Source organism: Myxocyprinus asiaticus, chromosome 17 (assembly GCF_019703515.2).
Source record: "Myxocyprinus asiaticus isolate MX2 ecotype Aquarium Trade chromosome 17, UBuf_Myxa_2, whole genome shotgun sequence".
NCBI classification, from domain to species: Eukaryota; Metazoa; Chordata; class Actinopteri; order Cypriniformes; family Catostomidae; genus Myxocyprinus; species Myxocyprinus asiaticus.
Window position 1 is genome coordinate 24,232,907 of NC_059360.1, and position 23,156 is coordinate 24,256,062.

At 40.1% G+C, this 23,156-nt stretch overlaps 1 protein-coding gene across 3 annotated transcripts in view; it reads right to left on the reverse strand.

Moving 5' to 3' along the window:
• Positions 1–23,156, reverse strand: part of nhsl1a (NHS-like 1a) — a 95,309-nt gene that overhangs the window by 44,916 nt on the left and 27,237 nt on the right. The window contains exon 1 of one of the 3 annotated variants that reach the window (XM_051723377.1): positions 6,733–7,232. The exons of 1 other annotated variant lie outside the window; for it this stretch is intronic. In XM_051723377.1, coding sequence (XP_051579337.1) covers positions 6,733–6,916 — 184 coding nt within the window. In that variant the 5' untranslated portion in view covers positions 6,917–7,232. Of the gene's footprint in view, positions 1–1,981; positions 2,252–6,732; positions 7,233–23,156 lie in introns of those variants that run through there. One more of the 3 variants, XM_051723379.1, reaches the window with a different exon arrangement.

Below are 23,156 nucleotides of genomic sequence, written 5' to 3' on the forward strand. Positions count from 1 at the left end.
CTTAGCACAATGACCAGATTCTTAGGAAAATAGCTAATTGTGCTTTGCGGCAGTTGATTTACATACAATACACCCATAGTTTGCGCACCTACACCCACAGTAGCGCAAACACTCCCACTCACGGCCAGTGCGCAAACAAATTCCAAGACACAGGTTCCCATGGGAAACGGGAAGTGACCACATTCACATAAACAATGGTGAACGTGATTTGGCGTTTGCCTTTTCACTCTAAAATTACATTTTAATCCATTGACGATTAGGTTTAGGGTTGGAGGTTGGATTAGGGTGTGGGGTTAGTCAAATATGCATTCCTGTTGACTATTACACTCATAATACAAGCAGTTTGTTTTACCACCTCAAAATGAAGCACGCAAAAGAATGTTAAGAAAGCCAAAAGATGCACTAATTAGGTAAAACACAAATCACACAAGAAGTGTTTATTTTCGTTGGATATTTTTTTACTTACTGTATGCATTATTTTCTTTGTTGCATTTCTTTGAGAAGATATTGAGTTTCTTGTGGAAAGTTTATAATAGGCTGATAATAATAATATTGGTTAACAACATATCAGACTGAAATGTGTCATCATTTAGCATTTTGGTAAGGTTGAGTCTTTTTTTTTTTTTTTTATGTTTGTCAAGTTTTTTATATAAGTAGAAAATTATATAAGTAGAATAGTAGAAGTAGTTTTCATTTTATAAAGTAGCCTATTTCATTCACTGACTGGAGTTTCCAAAAAATAGGCATTACAAAATGGCTATTTCATGTATAAAAATATAAAACAAATTATTGATTTTCCAGAAAACATTTACTATATTGTGATAAATATCGTTATCGGGATATAAAATGACTCATATCATGATATAAGATTTTGGTCATATCCAAAAACCATGTTTCATACAGTTTATTGAGCACAGTCCTTCACACAAATATTTATACAGTTACTGCAGGAGATTTCAACATTGAATCAATCACTAGTCAGCATAAATTATTAGGGTTTTGAAATGTGTTATTTGCTTTGCTTGCAGTGAAGTGTTTGAATTGTGGAATGAATAGCCTATTATCAATTACCAAAGGTCATAAAAAGTACCTAACTTTGAAAATCATTGGCACCAGCCAAGCTTGAAAAGAACAGAAAAAATACAAAGTGGCTATTCAGAAACATGACCTTTGGGTCACTAGTGAATGAAAGAGGTGACTAGTGTAAAAAAAAAAAAAAAAAAATCAGGTCACCATTCTGGACAGATTATTTATGCTTGGCATGAAGAATACACTGGATAACAACAAAGTCACAAGATAACAGACAAGGAAAAGAGAGAGAGGAGAGAGAGCAAGAACAATAGCTATCTGATCATCCATTCAAAACAAACTAGTACATTTCACAAATACACATAGAGCATCACAAAATACAACTGTTTATGTATCATACACTGATAATTCAGCAAAAAAATAAAAATAAAACATTGACCAAATCAGCATATACAAAATATTAAAAGGGCAAGTGAAGAACACAAAATGCCACAGCACAACCATAATCACAAGTAATGACAAGGATGCAGCACTTGCAGTCAAACTTGCATTTCTGAAGAGAAACTTGCCATGTAATCACAGCTTCAAGACATTCTCAGTAGAGCTCACATAAAAGAGAGATCAGAAAGTTTCCTCCTTCCTTAAATATCAACTCCACTCATCACTTTAAAACTCGGCACGGTCACTGTAACTTTTCTGACAGATTCCCACTCGTTCCCCCCGGCAGCCTGCGAGCTGCACTTCCTAGCAGGAAAACAAAGGAACCAGAGGAAAGAGCAGAGGAGCGCTTTGAAACTGTGCAGGACGTTTAACTAACAGCTGAGCTCCGATCTCCTCCCTTTGTCTTGCATCAAGGATTCTGTTCTTAACTTTTTTTATACAGAAACTGCAACAAGAACTTATTGTACATTTCTTAGTCTCTTTCTTCTAGATTTACATTTCTGGCACTTACCTCTCAAGCAAAACATGATCTTCTTCTCTGTATGTGTGTTGGTATTTGTTGGGAAGTTTGTCAAGACTTTTGAGGAGCACTGTCCCCACACTACCCAGTGTCCTAGCCAGAGCGACCCCTTACTCTCATTCCGGAGAAAAACACTCACACAGGTTCATAGGCACTATCTCTAACCCCCTCCCTCTCTCACATTCACACACGTATACACACACTCACGCACAGTGGCTGCTTGCCAGCTCATGTGTTCTGAGAAAATGCTATCCAATCCCGGCATACTACTACCGTTCCACAGGATTGACACTACTCCAGGACAAAGGACAGAAAGGTAGAGAGATTGTGGGAGAGAAAGAGAGAAAGACAAACTCGGTCAGGGAGACCCCCCCCCCACCTCCCTCTCTCTCTATTTCATCCACAGCTGCAGCGTTGCAGTTCTAATGATTGTTCTTTATTTGTCTGTCAGCAGTTCAGCAGTTGCTGGCTTTTGACACACAGAAAGTTAAATATAGCTAAATCCCCCAGTCTCAATTGTTTATTATAAAAACAGTGGAAAATCCTGAGGACATTGTCCTATGTGTCATCAGCTGCTAATGCTTAGCCTAATAGCCAAAAAAATAAACACAAGCCATGCTTTGTCTGAAACATTTTACCTATGTCAAGTCATGTGCAGTCAATTGCTCTGACAACATCAGAGATTTGACTGCAAACAGACCTGAAGCGACCTAGAGTTACACTTGAGGGCAAAACTGTACAGATTTGACTTCCTCATTCAATGAGCCCAGTATATCAAGCACTAAAATAGAGCAACTAAATTTAAGCACACAGCAACCAAAAGGTCATTTCAATCAATTACACCATTTTCCCACTGTGAGTACTGTTGTCCAGTTACCAAAACAATGGTGTGGTGTGGAAATAAAAAGATGGCTTGTCAATAACTTTTCACAAGGAAATCCATTAGTATTGCAAGGTAAATAAAATAGTATTGCTGTGAATGTTTAGTTTTACATCCTGTTAGAGTTCTCCAAAACCTGTTTAAAGGACCTAAAAAAAAACCTTTTGATGAAACCTCTCTCTCTCTCTTTCTCTCTCTCTCTCTCTCTCTCTCTCTCTCTCTCTCTCTCTCTCTCTCTCTATATATATATATATATATACTCAACCAAAAAAAAACAAAAAAACGTGTAAATATTTGTATGAACATAAAAAGATTCGACAACCAAGACATAACCTGAACACGTTTCACAGACATGTGACTAACAGAAATGGAATAATGTGTCCCTGAACAAACGGGGGGTCAAAATCAAAAGTAACAGTCAGTATCTGGTGTGGCCACCAGCTGCATTAAGTACTGCAGTGCATCTCCACCTCATGGACTGCACCAGATCTCTACCAAGGATCTCTACCTTGCAAGTGCCACCAAGGCACTTGCAAGTTCCCAGACATTTCTGGGGGGAATGGCCCTAGCCTTCACCCTCCAATCCAACAGGTCCCAGAAGTGCTAAATGGGATTGAGATCCGGGCTCTTCGCTGGCCATGGCAGAACACTGACATTCCTGTCTTGCAGAAAATCACACACAGAACGAGCAGTGTGGCTGGTGGCATTGTCTTGCCGGAGGGTCATGTCAGAATGAGCCTGCAGGAAGGGTACCACATGAGGGAGGAGACCACGTGTCTTCCCTGTAACGCACAGCTTTGAGATTGACTGCAATGACAACAAGCTCAGTCCGATGATGCTGTGACACACCGCCCAAGACCATGACAGACCCTCCACCTCCAAATCGATCCCCCTCCAGAGTACAGGCCTCGGTGTAATGCTCATTCCTTCGACGATAAATGCGAGTCCAACCATCACCACTGGTGAGACAAAACCATGACTCATCAGCGAAGAACACTTTTTGCCAGTCCTGTCTGGTCCAGCGAAGGTGGGTTTGTGCCCATAGGTGACATTGTTGCCGGTGATGTCTGGTAAGGACCTGCCTTACAACAGGCCTACAAGCCCTCAGTCCAGCCTCTCTCAGCCTATTGCGGACAGTCTGAGCACTGATGGAGGGATTGTGTGTTCCTGGTGTAACTCAGGCAGTTGTTGTTGCCATCCTGTACCTGTCCCACAGGTGTGATATTTGGATGTACCGATCCTGTGTTGTTACACGTGGTCTGCCACTGCGAGGACAATCAGCTGTCCTTCCTGTCTCCCTGTAGCACTGTCTTAGGTGTCTCACAGTACGGACATTGCAATTTATTGCCCTGGCCACATCTGCAGTCCTCATGCCTCCATGCAGCATGCCTAAGGCATTTTCACGCAGATGAGTAGGGACCCTGGGCATCTTTCTTTTGGTGTTTTTCAGAGTCAGTAGAAAGGTCTCTTTAGTGTCCTAAGTTTTTATAACTGTGACCTTAATTGCCTACCGTCTGCAAGTTGCTAGTGTCTTAACGACTGTTCCACAGGTGCATGTTCATTAATTGTTTACTGTTCATTGAACAAGCATGGAAAACATTGTTTAATCATTTTACAATAGAGATCTGTAAAGTTATTTGGATTTTTACAAAATAATATTATTATCTCAAAATTATTAAAATACAGTGTCCTGAAAAAGGGACGTTTCTTCTTTTTTTTTTTTTTTTGGCTGAGTATATATATATATATATATATATATATATATATATATATATATATATATATATATATAAAGTAAAAATTGAAGTCTTAGCTTAGTAAAGATAATTATTTTGTCCTACTCCAAACCATTGTTGAGATCTAACCATTTAACTGTTGGCTGATATGCTTTACTTTTTACTTCATGCATAAGACTCAAAATGTTTTCTGGAACAAAATTATTCCAAATTATGGAGTAGGTCAAATATATAACAGATTTATATAGTTGTAAATCCAAATATATAATTGTAAATCTGAATATATAGTTATTAATCCATATACATACTTGTAATCATCCGATACATATAAATCCTGAATATACAGTTGTATATCCAAATATTCGGATTTATAACAATTCATTCAGATTTACAATTATATATTCATATTTATTACTAGGCTACATATTCGAATCTACAACTATATATTCATAAGTTATAAATATATATTCAGAATTTATAGTATTATTTAAAGGGGTCATGAAGGGCTATTTTTTGTAATTTTATTATCTTCCCTGAGGTCCAATGATAATGTTATAAAAGTTATCTTGCACCAAAACATTCACAGTTTAGTAATATATGATCATCTCCAACCCTTTAAAACTTCATCGTAAACATCCACTGTTATGATTGGCTAACATCATGCAGCCCCTCAAATTCAGCAAACTCAATCAGAAGAGAATGAACAAGCCCCTCAACATTATAAAAACAAATAGCAGGGTATCATCCTGCACTGAGGTGCACATTGCTAGAAACACATCAAAACGGTCAAAGACGTCCATCTTAGTATGTTTACACACACCAACAATTAAAAATAGCGCAGATGCATGAAAGAACGCATCCTTGACACTTTTGTGCTCAAAATAACAAGAGGCAGCAGCTGATAGTAAGAGAATTACTTCTGCCTTTCAGAGTTGTAACTTGACACAGCGTCTTTTAAAAGCGGCAAGATACATGGCAGCAGTCAAAGTGTCTGTGTAGTTCATGTTCATATACAAAATAATTCAAAATAATCCAGACCCACCCCTTTGGTGTTATGTTAGTAATAGTTAGCCACATAAGGCCTCCTCTCACGAACTGTGCGCCAGTGGGCAGGGACAAGGGTGCGATGACACATGTTGTGGGATGTGTAAATACAAATAAGCAATGTTTCATGGCGTCACGAACAGACATATTTAAAAACAAGACATTTCAGCAGAGTGGCAACTATAAATGCTCTTTTTAGACTGGGGAGGAAGTTTTGAGTTCTGAAATTGACAGTATGTTTTATAGTACAGTTACCTCTTATATGTCTAAATATCAAGGAAAATTTCATGACCCCTTTAATGTTTGGCCCCATATATATATATATATATATATATATATATATATATATATATATATATATACAATAAATCCACATTTTAATAATTAATTAATCTGTCAATTATTTCGTCGCTCAATTGATTAATCAGATAACAAAAGCCTCATTTTATTTCCTGCGTTTTATTAGAAAAGCAGGTTCTTCCACATCTTGCCCAGTGCACTCCTTCAAAAATTGTGAAGACTGAAGGCTATTTTAAAAAAATGCAAATGCTATACATATAAATATGTGCAAAAAAATACAAATAAATAAATAATCACAATATAGTGCTGCAATATACAGTATAAAGTGCTGCAACTTGCTCTGGCCAAATCTAAATGGTCTCTGTTAGCTAGTTGTATTATTAGTTTTTATCTCAACTGGTTGTTGATTCCACAGCAAAATGAAATAGGTTGAATTTGTCATCTTTGTTTAATCAGTAAACAAACAAATTCTTTGACATGTCGAGTAACATTGTTGTACAGTATTCTCAATAAGTATTCTGACAAAAAAATAAATAAATAAAAATTACTACCCAATTCTCTATCTTACACACCCTGACCACCTTTCTAACCTTCACTTACTTACTAGGTCCATTATAGGCTCAGTCTAGGATAAAGCCCCCTTTAGTTAGAGTAATATTACAGGATAAACCCCTCAACAACATTTAAACATCTGATATTTTTCGGACAATTTGGAGGTTAGATTTGGGAATGATCCCAAGACAACCAAAATGATGAATTGAAGTTGAGTGTCTTCTGCTTACCTCTGCGATAAAGAGGCGCATACACCCACTCATCAAAGTCATCATCAGCATCCAGCTGCTCCCTATGACAGGGAAAGAACCGTCCACGCTGCTCGGACAGCGAGGAAGGACCCAGTGCACAAAGGGCTCTTGGTACGGGGTTAGTCTCCCCTCTGTTCCTCATAAAGCTCCTCTCTTTCCACATCTCCTAGAACCACAGCCAAAAAATGTCCCAGCAGCCTGATTTGAACTGAAGAGTCAGGCAGCTCTCCAAATGCCCCACATTTTCTTATGGAATACAGACAGCAGCAGATCACTCTAACATGGAAGGATTATAAACATGTTTGCCAAGACAGAGGGCGGGTCCTTCTGTAATGTCCATGTTTCAAAATATTAGGCTGAAATTGTCTTCATATGCTCCACAGGAACCAATGCTGCTCTTCAACATGCCTTCAAAACTACAGTCTTCTTTATCAACAATTGATACTTGGAGTTAGACTCCAAACAAAGCAAAGCGCATTGTCAGGAAGTCCTCCGAAAAATTTGGGCTGAAAGCGGGGAAGTTCCTCTGCTCCCCAGCTGTGACACGTCGGTGCATTGGCATGAGCAAGTGTTTGTGTAAGTGTGTGTGTGTGTAACCATGCTCTTCCAGCAGTGCTGCATCTGCTCTAGCAGGATTTCTGCACACCCTTTCTTTAGGTTGAGGAAGAGCAATATAAACTCCATTGAAATCATACACATCTTATGCTGCTCAGTTAATTAGACAATTTAACTAATTAAGTAATACTAAACTAAACATGTTTCTTATAATCCCTAAAGATTCTCTCACCCCTCCTGTCTAATCTAACTTTTTTTTCTTTGGTCTGCATGCACCCTATAAAGGATAAAGAAGATTAATCTCTTTAGAGTGTATTAATGGTAACAGGGTTAAGGCTCTTAGACCTGGTACATAGTGTGTGTCAGTTAATCTTAAACAATTATGCATCATAATTCATTACCACATGGCATGCCACATAGAGTACAGTAACTAATGTGGGTGTTCATTATTTGCTCTGACAAGGATTTGATTTGATTACACTTCTTTACTAAATGATGCATTGCATCATTAAATAATTTTGGTCATGATTCAGTTAGATTATTTTGGTATCATTCATAATTATCTAAAAAAATATATATATGCTGAAGACACAAATGTAACTGGAGGTTCAGTTGAACATGTCCCTAAATAGGTCAAGAAAATAGGTAAATAATTGTTTTTTGGATAAGAAATTAATGTGGGATACAATGGGTATTATCATAGATATTACACTGTAAAATCTAATTAGTTGACCTTTCTTAGATATTTTAAGGCTGTCGGTTTGCATGCTTTTTTCAAGTAAATGTCCTTATTTGGCTCAAGTAAACTGAACTTAATTTGTTTATGTAACATTAACTACTTACAAGCAAACCTCACTCATCTGTGATTGAAGTATCGTTATTTTTATTTAATTATTTAAATTGAGTTATAGCACGTCTTTTATGACTGGAATCTTGTTTAGCCATATGGCACATTGGATTTTCCTCAGTACTTAATGCACATAAACCTGCACTTTTGTAAAGTACATTTGAGTATAGAAGAATGGCTTAAATTTAACAGGCTCCAAGTTCACCAGAGGTAACACTAATCACCCTAATGGTGACTTCACACAAATCACCACTATCAACCAGCTACAACAAAACAACAACAATAGTCATAAGAATTTAAACTATATACATTTTAAATAACAATTATTCTTTTTTCTACAAATTTCTCTTTTTTTGACCAAGCACACATAATTTAAGTGCAAGGGCTTATGGGTATTCCATACAGCCACAATTTTGTTCTTGATAATTTTTAGTTGGTAGTACTCGAAGCCAAAATTTAAATAATATATATATTTGAGGTTATGATTCCAAAATATGACATTTCATGTACTGTTTAATTTTTATTAATGACAACTTTAGGGTTTAGAAAGTAACGGTAACTTAATTAAAACTAGTAAGAATAGTAAGAAATTCGGCTTAAAGGCATAGTTCACTCAAAAACGAAAATCCAGTCATTGCTTACTCACCCCTGTGTTGTTATAACCCCATATGACTTACTTTCTTTTTCTTAACACAAAGGGAGAAATTCTGGAAAAATGTCATGGTAAATTAGGACCCAGACACAGGAGTAAAAATATAACAATGTTTAATGAATGAAAAGTTCAACACAACGACGGAACAGTCCAGAGATGAGGTGGGTGAAGATGATGGTGGAGGACTCTGACGGCGACAGCTGCAGCAGGGAGAGATAATATATTCCAAGGAGTGGTGTAAGATGGCGGCGACTGGAGCAAAGAGAAACAGAGGTAAGTGATCCGATGAATGGGGGAGATGGTAATGGCTGGAGCACAGGAAAATAGGCAAAAATATCCAGACTAGAAAAATACAAAAGAATAGCGTGAGAAACATGAGTAAACAAAGCACAAAACATGAGAATGATCCGATACTGAACTCACACAAAAGAGCTGCTTATAAGGGGAAGAGCAGATAGTGTGCAGGTGCCGAGCTAATCAAGCAGCGGCTGGTAATGTGCGTTGCTGAGTAACTCCGCCGCGTGATTAACCCCGCACCTGCAACAATATGAGGGAGACACACAGAAACAAACTGGCAGAATGAATCCTCCCATGACAGTACCTCCCCCCTACGCACGCCTCTCTGCATGCTTAGGACGGGTGATCTGCTGCTGATGGAACCTGTCAATGAGAGAATGGTCAAGTATGTCCTGGGCCAGGTCCCAACTCCTCTCCTCTGGACCGTAACCTTCCCAATCCACCAGGTACTAGAAACCACGCCCCCTCTGTCTGGAATCCAGAATACGCTTGACCGAATAAGCGGGTTCCCCGTCTACGAGGCGCGGCGGTGGGGGACAGGTGTAGGCGGATTAATGGGAGAATGAATGACCGGTTTAATTTTGGAAATGTGGAAAGTGGAGTGAATCCTCCTGTACGCTAAGGGTAATTTGAGACGAACAGTAAAAGGGCCAATAAATCTGGGAGTGAGTTTATTAGAAACTGAAAGCATGGGAATATCCTTAGAAGAAAGCCACACTTTTTGACCTACAACCGATCGGCTTGGGCCTTAGTGTGTCATCCCACCTGGATGAGAATCTGTCTGACTCTGTTCCAAGTGCGACGACACCTCTGGATGAACGCATGTGCGGAGGGGACCACGACTTCGGGTTCCAGTGTTGAAAACAAAGGTGGTTGGTAGCCTAAACTAACCTGAAACGGAGAAAGGCCCATGGATGATACTGGCAAAGAGTTGTGTGCATACTCCACCCACATGAGCTGCTGGCTCCAAGACATTGGGTTGTGAGAGGCCACACACTGTAAAGCTCTCTCTAGATCCTGGTTAGCCCGCTCGGCCTGTCCGTTGCTCTGGGGATGAAAACCAGAAGTAAGACTAACTGTAGCCCCCAGCAGTTTACAAAATTCTTTCCAAAATTTGGAAACAAATTTGGGCCCCCTGTCGGAGACCACGTCAGTCAGGAGGCCATGGATTCGAAAGACGTGCTCAACGACAGCAACCGCTGTCTCTCTAGATGAAGGTAATTTGGGTAGAGGGATGATATACGCTGCCTTCGAAAATCTGTCCACCATGGTCAAGACGACTGTGAACCCCTGCGAGGGGGGGAGGGCTGTAACAAAATCAAGGGCTATGTGGGACCAGAGCCTTGAAGGCACCGACAGCGGTTGGAGAAGTCCAGCTGGAGGGGTACAGGAAGACTTGGAAACAGCACAAACAGAGCAGGAACCAACAAATAGGCGAACATCACGGGCCATGGATGGCCACCAAAACCTCTGCTTGACTAGAGCCAGGGTACGCCCGACTCCAAGATGGGAGAACTGATTCCGGCACAAACAACCGACTCGGTGGTGTTTTTGACAGGGGCGTTACCCCTTGTAAGGCCGTGCGGACCTTCGGCTCAATCTCCCAAGAAACCGCCGCTACCTCCATTTCAGTAGGAATGATGGAATCTGGGGAGGTCGGTCGCTCGGAACTATCGAAAATATAAGCAGGGTGTCCGGTTTGATGTGTTGGAACCCGGACGGTAAGAGGTAGTAAAGTCAAAGCGACCAAAAAAAGAGCCCACCGAGCCTGCCTGGAATTCAGACGTTTATCAGAACGGATGTGTTCAAGGTTTTTATGATCGGTCCAGATGAAGAAAGGTACCCCAGACCCCTCTAACCAATGGCACCATTCCTCCAAGGTTAACTTGATAGCCAGCAGCTCACGATTGCCAGTATCATAATTTAATTCAGTGGGAGAAAGGTGCATGGATGCATTTTGTCATCAGAGGGACATTGTTGGGAGAGTACCACACCTATCCCCACATCTGACGCATCCACCTCTACCACAAACTGAAGACAAGGATCAGGGTTGATGAGAATTGGGGCTAATTCGGCCTCCTGAGACCACCAAAACTCAGTTTTGGCAGAGGTAAGACAAGTCAGAGGCGTGGCTTGTTGGTTGTAATTGTGAATAAAATGCCGGTAGAAATTGGCAAAACCCAGGAATCTCTGCAGGGCCTTGCAAGAATCCAGGGTTGGCCAATCCACCACAGCCTTAACCTCAGCTGGATGTACCTGAATTCCCTCCGGTGACACAATGAATCCCAGAAAATTTACAGATCGAGAGTGGAACTCGCACTTCTCAGCCTTGACATACAGCCCATTCTCTAGAACCATTGGAGCACTCACCTGATGTGCTGAACATGTTCCTGGAGAGAATGGGAGAAAATCAAAATGTCATCCAGGTAGTCAAAAATAAACTGATCAACCATATCTCTCAGCACGTCATGAATGAGAGCCTGGAAGACTGCGGGGGCATTGGCTAGACCAAAAGGCATCACCAAATATTCAAAGTGCCCCCTAGGGGTGTTAAAAGCAGTCTTCCACTCATCGCCCTCCCTTATGCAGACCAAATGGTAGGTTTTGCGGAGATCCAATTTCTTGAAAAAGTTCGCTCCCTGCATACGCTCAAATGCCGAGGGCATCAACGGCAAAGGGCAAGTGTTCTTCACCGTGATGTCGTTTATTTTACGATAGTCAATACAGGGATGAAGGGAACCATCCTTCTTTACCACAAAAAGAACCCCGCGCCAGCAGGGGAAGAAGAGGACCTAATGATCTTAGCTGCCAGAGAATCGGAAATGTATTTCTCCATGGCCTCCCTCTCTGGAGCTGAGGGCGAGTAAAAACCACCCTTAAGGGAACACGTACCTGACTTAAGCTCAATAACGCAATCGTAGGGACGATGCGGAGGAAGAGAAGCAGCAAGGGACTTGCTGAACACCTCTCTCAGGTCATGGTACTCCACAGGAACACGGGAAACATCCACCGGTTCATCCTGCAACACAGAACAAGACAAGGAGCAGACAAAAGACAAACAGAATGACAGTAAGTGCTCCAAGCCAATATTTTGTTCTTAGACCAGTTGATGTGGGGATTGTGTGAGGATAACCAGGAGTGACCAAAGACGACTGGAGCCAGGGGAGTGTCTATGAAATAAAATGAGGTGAGGTTACTGGAAACGATGAGTCTGATGGTGGTGGTGATCTGGGTGATTTTGGTGAGTTAGGTGTTACAGAGGGTATTGACCGGAATTTTGTGCTTGAATGTGGAAGAACGAATCTTGAGGGATTTGACCAGGGATGCATCGATGAGATTGGATTCTGCTCCGGAGTCTACCAGGGTGTGACAGGAATGGTGAAGGGTATCCCACTGCAGCCGTACCGGGAGGAGAGTAGATGAAGAGGGTTTACGTAGAAAAGATCCATCCACCAGTAACCTCTGGACTACTGGTGGGCTCTGTCTTTTAACTGGCAGAAACATAACATATGACCAGCAGCTCCACAATACAGGCAGAGACCATGAGTGCATCGTCGATCCCTCTCCTCCCGGGTCAAACGAGCTCTGCCAACCTGCATGGGTTCTCCCTCTGATGACCGGCTGATCGCACCGTGAAAACTGGTACTCCTCGGTGGTGGAGTGATGCTGGGAGTGTGCTCTGGACGAGAAGCTGGTGCCAAGCGTGAGTGATGTTGAAGACGTGAGTCTACTCGAATGGCGAGGTCGAACAACTCATCGAAGGTTTTGGGTAAGTCTAGAGTGTAAATTTCTTCCTTGATGCGATCAGCCAACCCATGCAGGAATAAGTCCCACTGTGCCTCCTTGTTCCAGTTACAGCTGGCTGCCAACATGCAAAACTCTATGGAGTACAGAGTACCTTGTCGTAGTTCCGCTATTACTCGGGCAGCCACTCTGCCATGCGCCGAATGGTTGAAGACCTTCAGTAGCTCACTGGAAAATAACTGGAATGAGGAGCAACAAGGATGTTTCTGATCCCACACCGCCGTACCCCACAGGTATGCTCGGCCCGACAGTAATGAGATAACATAAGCCACCTTGGAACCTTCAGTAGGAAAAGCAAATGGCTGCAAAGCAAAATCTAGAGAACATTGAGACAGAAATGCTCTGCAGTAGTTCGGCTCACCCAAATAGCTCGCTGGTCAATTGATGCGTGGTTCAGATCGAAGAGTGGGCGGCATCGTTGGTTCTGTAAATGTTGATGGTGGTGGTGTGGGTGCAGGGGACTCACTGAGTGCTGGAATCTGCTGGACGAGAGATGAGAGTTCGGTGAATCATGCCGCCAGAGCCTCGATGGCTGTCCTGGTGGTTTTAGCCAGTTCCTCCTGCTGGGTGATGCATGATTCCTGGTTGGTAAGAAATTGTTGTATCTGAGCGAGTCCTGCTGGGTCCATCTTGATCGGATCGTTATGTCGTGGTAAATTAGGACCCAGATGCAGGAGTAAATATATAACAATGTTTAATGAATGAAAAGTTCAGGTAAATTATGAAAATATGAAGTAGCACAACAACGGAACAGTCCAGAGATGAGGTGGGTGAAGATGATGGTGGAGGACTCTGACAGCGACAGCTGCAGCAGGGAGAGAGTAGAGATAATATATTCCAAGGAGTGGTGTGAGATGGCGGCGACTGGAGCAAAGAGAAACAGAGGTGAGTGATCCGGTGAATGGAGGAGATGGTAATGGCTGGAGCACAGGAAAATAGGCAAAAGTATCCAGACTAGAAAAATACAAAAGAATAGTGTGAGAAACATGAGTAAACAAAGCACACAACACGAGAACGATCCGATACTGAACTTAAAAGGGCTGATTATAAGGGGAAGAGCAGATAGTGTGCAGGTGCCGAGCTAATCAAGCAGTGGCTGGTAATGAGCATTGCTGAGCAACGCCGCCGCGTGATTAACCCTGCATCTGCAACAACACGAGGGAGACACACAGAAACAAACCGGCAGAATGAATCCTCCCATGACAGTTTATTCTCAGTGATGTCATAGTTTATGGTGACCACCTCTTCAAGCTTCAAAAGGACACAAAAGTACAATTCAGAAGTGTAATAAATTGACTGACTGTTGATCTCCTGTGTGCGTTCATGAGACAGACTGCACACTAGCTTTAGAGCCCCTTGCACGAGAGCAGTAGTTACTGCACACGCGAGATGGGCCATTCAAGCGAAAAATCATTAGTTTCAATTCGCTTCAACAGGACCACCAGTGATATTAACAACAGAAAACACTAAAGGGAAAATAAATATTTCTGTGATTCATAAAGGCACTATGGAGTCTTACAAAGCATATTTTTTATAAGCAGCCAGTTAAATAAGTTGGACATAGATTAATTACAATGAACCCTTTTTCTTTGTGGGTGGAAAGTTTTCTTGTGTCTTCGTTACAATCACTGACCCATATCAGCACAACCAAGCATGTCTGCCAGTTGGCACAATCGGCTCGCCCTTAGTAAAATGTTTCCAAATGAGCTTTGAAATTACACAGCAATCTAAATGTTCTAGGCTGCTTTCAGCTTTTACATGCCTTTAATCTGGAAGCTACAAGCTGACCCAAAAGCTGGCACCAAGACTCCCAAGTCTTGCATGTCATGATTTTGTACTTAATTCACACTGGCTGCCCAAATTAAAATGTCATATTTTAATTGTAATGAGTTGCATTAGATGTTTTTCATAGATTCAGTGCCATTAGTTATAGCTTCATTGTGCTTTTGGGATGCTGTAGATGGACAACTGATGTCTGGTTTCTATAAAAGCTGAAAAAAGATACATATAAAGTACGATAAAGCAGCTGATTACTGTGATCAGAATTAGAAATTCCTTGTTTGTGCCTTAATATTAAAGCATGCCAGTTCTAGCTACAAATCATATACAGTATGTACCATAGATGAGGACAATGCAGACTGACAGATATCGGATTTAAGCCACAAGAGGGTGCTATGAATCAAAACATATTCTTGAATTTTGAAATCTTAAAGATTTGCCCAAGGGAAACATAGTGAAGCCAGTTATTACATTTATTAATGTCTCTCAAACACTTACTTGTTAATTAATTCAAGACAAGCATTACATTCTTAACATGCAGACATTACACATAGTAAGAGATACTCGAGCCTTAAAAAAAACAGGAAGATAAGGTATGGTTACATAGAGAGAGTGGAACACAAACTATCAAGCCAGAGCTATAACAGATGTCTGATACAGAAGCTTTCCAACATGATTAGCTACCATCCTGTTTACATGAGATTTTCGCTCCTGAATAGTGTTTTTCTTCAAGCTGTTTTGTGCTACATTTACTTCAGGGACACACAGGGAACCCCCTGAATGCACTGTGGTCAGAAGAGATATAGTTATTGTCCTTCACAGGAAACTGACCTTGACCTTATCACTCTTAAGTCTGTAATTTTTAGGCCCTAAGGAGAGAGTTTGCTATAAATTTAATTGATTTCGGTGCAGTTTTATTATAGTTAACAAAAGCTAAAATGAAAATTTTATAAAAAATGTTTCATTAACTGATATAAAAATAAAAATGTACATATTGGGAAACACTAAAACAGAAATAAAATACAAATGATGATAAAATTATTAATTTTAGTTTTTGTTACTGAACATATTAAACACTAATATATATATATATATATATATATATATATATATATATATATATATATATATATATATATATATATATATACACAATTGAAGTCAGAAGTTTACATACACAGAGGTTGAAGTAATTAAACAATTTTTTTAATCACTCCACAGATTTAATATTAGCAAACTATAGTTTTGGCAAGTTGTTTAGGACATCTACTTTGTGCATGACATGAGTAATTTTTCCAACAATTGTTTATAGACAGAATGTTTCACTTTTAACTGACTATATCACAATTCCAGTGGGTCAGAAGTTTACATAAACTAAGCTAACTGTGCCTTTAAACAGCTTGGAAAATTCCAGAAAATAATGTCAAGCCTTTAGACAATTAGCCAATCAGCTTCTGATAGGAGGTGTACTGAATTGGAGGTGTACCTGTGGATGTATTTTAAGGCCTACCTTCAAACTCAGTGCCTCTTTGCTTGACATCATGGGAATATCAGAAGAAATCAGCCAAGACCTCAAAAATAAAAAAATAAAAATAAAAAAATTGTGGAACTCCAAAAGTCTGGTTCATCCTTGGGAGCAATTTCCAATGCCTGAAGGTACCACGTTCATCTGTACAAACAATAGTATGCGAGTATAAACACCATGGGACCACGCAGCCATCATACCACTCAGGAAGGAGACGCATTCTGTCTCCTAGAGATGAACATAAATTGGTGTGAAAAGTGCAAATTAATCCCAGAACATCAGCAAAGGACCTTGTGAAGATGCTGGAGGAAACAGGTAGACAAGTATCTATATCCACAGTAAAACGAGTCATATATCGACATAACCTGAAAGGCTGCTCAGCAGGGAAGAAGCCACTGCTCCAAAACCACCATAAAAAAGCCAGACTACAGTTTGCAAGTGCACATGGGGACAAAGATCTTACTTTTTGGAGAAATGTCCTCTGGTCTAATGAAACAAAAACTGAACTGTTTGGCCTTAATGACCATCGTTATGTTTGGAGGAAAAAGGATGAGGCTTGCAGGCCAAAGAACACCATCCCAACCGTGAAGCATGGGTGTTTACAATTTCTGAGGTCCCAAGCAACCAAACAACCCGGGGCCCCATTTTGAAAAATTTTGCTTAAAAAAATGACATAAAATTTCTTTTAAATCATAATTTTAAATTCATCATATCAGCTGTTGTAGTCAAGTACATTCAAAATATTTAGTGAAATAAAAATCTAGTTAAAGATAATTAATGCATGTTTTCCAGTTTTTCCACAATACAGTGATAAAAAAACAATATTTACCTACATATATTTTACAAAACGTTTTTTTTTTTTTAATAGGGTGTGCAAAACTACTTCAACCAGTAACATTTTGCATTTCTGTTGTTACAGTAATATCATTACCCAACAATTATTTATAGTTGTCCAGTTTGTCATTATAATATGAAACAGTATTATTATAATTACTTTGAGGATTTGTTGTATACAATAGTAATATATTTCTGTCTTATTTACTTTACTTTCACCTGGAGCTTATATTCTAATGCTGCAGTGTATTGTTCACCATGTTGCAAAAGGCTGTATTTTATGCAAGCATTGTAGGCAACATTCATAACAGGAAACATACAAGGCACAGCGGTCCCTCAGCACACTAGAGCAGAAGGAAAAAACATTGCTGCTTATCAAACGCTGAAATTTTGCTTGCTGCAGAACAATCTGGAATAATGTTAAACATTGTAACAGTCACCTCTTTGCAACCTGAACTTGTTCAGAACATAAAATCTTTGTGACACCTGCGCTAAAAACAATCTAGATGCAGCGCAACGACTGAAACAGAACGCAGGTGTCTCGACGTGCGATTTTAAAACCTGAATTCTTTTTAATTTGACAGTGTCAAAAAATGTGCTAGTCCTGTGTGAGACACTGAAGAAACAGCAAGACGTGGTGCAGGAGTCAAGGATGCTCGTCCTGCGTGTGTTTACAAAGGAAAACAATGGAAAACAGAGCAGACGCGTGCAAAACACTTTCGGTGTCAACGGCCCCTAACTCATCCGTTCGCGCGTATCTGTGTGAGTTAAAAGCCTGTATATTTTTTCATAAATTACAGACCCGAACCCAAAGTCCTACTGACCCGAACCTGGCGGCTTTGTGAACCGTTCTGAGACTGCGGACAACAGCGTATCCGCACGTGTACTCAGAACATCATATCACCCCTCAAGCATTTTTTTGCGGAGCTTTCCTAACCGGGGGTGGGGGGCCCCTCGACATCCTGAGCCCCACGCAATTGCATGGGACAACAAAATCAAGGTATTGGAGTGGCCATCACAAAGCCCTGACCTCAATCTGATAGAAAATGTATGAACAGAACTGAAAAAGCGTGTGTGAGCAAGGAGGCCTACAAACTTGATGTCAGGATGTGGCTTCTACCATCTGTGTTTTTTGTCTGTCTGCGTCTCCCCGTTTGTCTGTTAGTTGGTTTGCTCCAGTGGCAGTTTTCCCCACTGATTACTTCTCACCTGCAAGACATCATCTCATCACCAGCCTGTGCTACTTAAACCCGGAGTTCTCAGTCATTCATCTCCAGATTTTTCAGTCTACTTGAGTGGTATTAACGCTAGGCCCACACTGATTTTAGTTTCTTTGTTGTCCTCGTTTAGTGTTTGTTTTTGTGCTCATATGTGTTTCCTTATGCTTCAGATCCACCATCCAACCCACCTATCTGTATTCAACCACTTACCTCTTCAGTCATCTTCAGATCCACTCGCCTTCAAGCCTGCCACGCCAAACCATCCAGCTCACCGCTCTGCCATTAGCCCCTGCCTGCCCAGCCCTCTGCCTCCAGCGGCAGATCAACCACCTGTCTGTTCATCTTCCATCTCATTCCCCAGTTTGTAAATAAATACCATTTTATCATACTCTCTCTTTCCGTGTTTGTGTTCAGCATTTGGTTTCAAACCATTGTTCAGGCATAACACTTACACCAATTATGTCTGGAGGAATGGGCCAAAATTCCAGCAACTTATTGTGAGAAGCTTGTGGAAGGCTACCCAAAACGTTTGACCCAAGTTAAACAATTTAAAGGCAATGCTACCAAATACTAACAAAGCGTATGTAAACTTCTGACCCACTGGCAATGTGATGAAATAAAAGCTGAAATAAATCATTCTCTCTACTATTATTCTCTCATTTCACATTCTTAAAATAAAGTAGTGATCCTAACTGACCAAAGACAGGGAATGTTTTCTGCGATTAAACATCAGGAATTGTGAAAAACTGAGTTTAAATGTATTTGGCTAAGGTGTATATAAACTTCTGACTTCAACTGTGTGTGTATATATATCTATTTTATACAAACCAAATGTACTGAAAATTGAAAACACAAAGACTAAAACGTAGTCAGTGAAAACTAACAAAATGTAAATTAAAAGAACAAATAAAAAATATAATAAAAGAGATAATTATAAACTAATAACCCTGTGTAGCGAGCAGGGCGTGGCTGAGCGAAACCGGTGTGAATCAAGGCTGGGATGGACACCTGGGGTGAATTATCTCTCGCAGCTGTTGGCGATTACGGTGTTAGCAGGTAAGAGATAAAGCGGTAGAGAGAGAGAGAGAGAGAGAGAGAGAGAGAGAGAGACAGACAGACAGACAGACAGACAGACGGACGCACGCACAAAGCAATGTGACTGTGTGTTTAAGAGTATGCCGAAAAGCAGAGTGATTGTGTGATCAGTGAGCTGAAAAGCCATGTGTGAATGTGATGACACTGAAAAGTGTACAAGAAGAGTGTTAAAACGTCTTATGTTTTGCTAACACCGTAATCACCAACAGCTTCGAGAGATAATGCGCCCCAGATGTCGCCACACCCTGTCTCTGGGCAATACATATTTTATGTATGTGTGTGTGTGTGAGTGTGTGTGTGTGTGTGTGTGTGTGTATGTGTATATATATATATATATATATATATATATATATATATATATATATATATATATATATATAATGTATATTAGCTTTAGTGTGTCAATAGAAAATATACATTTAAGACTCTCAAACAATCATTTTGCAAATAGAATAGAGTAGAATAGAAGAACAGGAAGCCCTGCAACAGATGGCATGGCCCCCACAGAACATTGTGTCAGTCTGGGATAACATGAAGACACAGAAGCAATTGAGCCTAAATAGATAGGAGAACTGTGGTGAATTACTGCTACATCATATAGGCCAACAACCAAGAAAAACTGTGTCCAAATGTACCTAGGAGAATTAGTGCTGTTTTGAAGGCAAAGGTTGTTACACCAAATATTGATTTAGCTTTATTATGTTTACTGGATTTTAATTGATGAAAACTATTTATGGCATTATTTTTCAAGAAATCTTCACCATGCAACATTTTCACAAGTGCCTAAAACTTTTGCGCAGTGCTGTATATATATTCACAATAGCTTTTGGCAAAAACCTTTCATTATGATCACATAAAAGCAAATAAAACTTTAGTTTGATCCTGTATTGCAATACTCAGAGAAGGTGCAAACAAAATGTAATACAGTTTTTGGTTTTCTGTGATGTCTACTGGAATCACTGCTCGAACTTTATGCTCACGAGATGCTGAAAAGTAATTAGAAGGACATGGAAATTCGATATCCACCAGAAAGACCACAACTGCGGTTTTACTTATAAGTTTGGTCAACTCCACCCAAATAAACCACTGAATTCAGATCCCTCCTCCACCACATACACATTCCAAAAAATTAATGCTGGAGGTATTTTGATAGGCACACTTTCCTCAGTAAAACCGGGACTGAACAACCCCAGCATCAGATGTTTTCAATTCGGATTAAATTGGAAAAATGAGAGCAGCAACAGTGGTAGAGTCACATATTTTAACCAGAAACTCCAGTCATATGGCCTTGGCAATTTATTACGCAATTGAAACCACATTAAGGGAACTTTCTAAAAACTGTTGAACCACAGCAAATGACCTTAACTGACACATTTACCCCGACTTCCCTGCTTTCACCTGTACCTTTGTGATTTATTTTCTCTGCTAGGTCTGCTTCTGTTTTGTTACTCTGGGTCGATTCTATTTGTTTTTGTACAAAAATGCAAAGGGCCTTGAATCTAGAGTGAAGTTTTGTTCGTTTTCACATGTGACTGCTAGTGACAGACTCGGATAAGGGGCTGTACTATCACGCGCGATAGATTAAAAACCACGTGAGGAAAAAGGAAGAATCCACATGCTCGTTTTAAACCCTGGCGTGTACGAACTATCCTGCGTACTATGCAATACAAGCTCTCACGCATGAAGAAACCTCTGCCACGCAAGCAAAAAAATCCTTCAAACTTTGCTCGCGAACACCTTTTAATTTTGTCAGTCGTGGGGCGGGCTCTTGCTGTTTTGTGTGCAACCTCAAATATTATTCGTTATTCCCTTTTCCCAATATTTAGTTGTGATTGGCTCCCTTTTATGACGAAGAACCATAACAAACTCACCTGTTCTTCGTGAGACATGACTTCATCAAGGGACACTCTGCATGTGAGTCATTATTACTTTATTTGTAATAAATTATTTTAGCCCACCCCATGACTAAGAAAATTAAAAGTTGTTCGCATGAGCAAAGTTTGAAGAATGATTTTGCTCGCGCAGCAGAGGTTTCTTTGCTCGCGAGAGCTTGTATTGCATAGTACACAGGAGATTTTGTGCGCGCGACTTCTTCCTTTTTCCTTGCATCGCTTTAATCTATCGCACGTGCGAGTGTTAATAATGCATGCGGATTACTGATATTGATTTGCCATCATAAATAAGCCACTTTTCACTGAAATTTATGACAATAAGGTAATTTTAGGTGATTCTGACCAACTTTACAGACTTTAAATAATTATTTATATGTTCTGAGTTGTGCAAAGTGTAGTTTTGACTTGATAAAATGATTAAAAAAGACCATCCCAATGACGATGTCTCTGAATGTTGATAAAATGCACTAACCACCCCAGCTCATCAATGGGTTCCATGTAGAGACCATGAATAGCACCAAGATCTGCACATCACAGACAATCTCACTTGGTCCCTCAGAACCTCCTAACCAGCTAAGAAAGCACAGCAGCGTCTTCACTTTCTGCGCCGACTGAGGAAGGCAAACCTCCCCCTTACATCCTCTATACATTCTACAGAGGAACCATTGAAAGCATTCTAACCTTCATCACCATCTGGTTTGGAAATTGCAATACTTCAGACCGCAAGGCCCTGCAATGCACTGTGAAAAACAGCTAAAAGAATCATCGGACGCTCACTCCCATTCATAAAAGACATTTATCATAAACATTTATTAGAAACAAGGTCCACAGCACCATAGCTTACCCCTCCCACAAACTCTTTGCCCTGCTGCCATCTCAAAAGTGATACCGTAGCATACAGGCCAAAATTCAGACTCTGCAACAATTTTCTCCCCCAGGCTGTCAGGCTACCTGACACCTTCTAGATGCTGCATGAGAAAAAAATCTGTTAAATGATGCGCCACTGCCAACCACTTTGCATAACACTAATATATACTGTTTTCTACCACTTGACTATCATTACTTCTGCTGGTACTACCACAACTAGTACTAGAAGGTCCACTGTGTCCCTCCCCCCTCAAAAATTTCCTCTTATTTATTTCTGTTCAGTGCTTATTGTCTAGAGAGCATGTATAATGTTTATATTGTTTACAGTGTGTATTTTTGACATTGCGTGTAAAGTATATATACTGTTTAGTGTGTGTGAATATATATATATATATATATATATATATATATATATATATATATATATATATATATATATATAGTATAACACTATAACTGTGCACTGCAGAACTAGTAGATTGTAATTTCCTTCTGCTGTATACCTGTACATGGCTGAAATTTGACACTATATATGCTTCTTTTCTTTTTAAAATTCATTTATTTTCAATATTAGAAAAGAAAACAAAATAATATGTAGCAATATAATGTTTTATTAAAATTTTCCTTCCACATTATAAAAACAGTGCACTAAAATATCACCAATTCAAGTAACATGAAATGTTTCCCAAAGTCTAAGTGGGAGTTTGACTAATTGAAAAAATAGTCCCCACGTAGGTTGCATATGCATTGCAATGGGCATTAAATCCCTTAAACTGTCATCCTTCACAATATTAGTTTGCCAGTAGATCTGCTTTGTTACAGCAATCGTGAAGCTGCATTCATGATTCGAGTCAAAGCGGCAACGCCAGCGTCGTGTGCCACTTTGAACTCACCATGAAAAGCGCTTTCAAACTCCTATATAGCTCCCAAGGGGAAAGACACCACAGAGGCCACTCCCTGCCCGAAGGGGAGGTAATTGTGCGGAAATATGTCACATGGACTTACCGACCGGCAGTATCGCATGTGGAGAAAATCC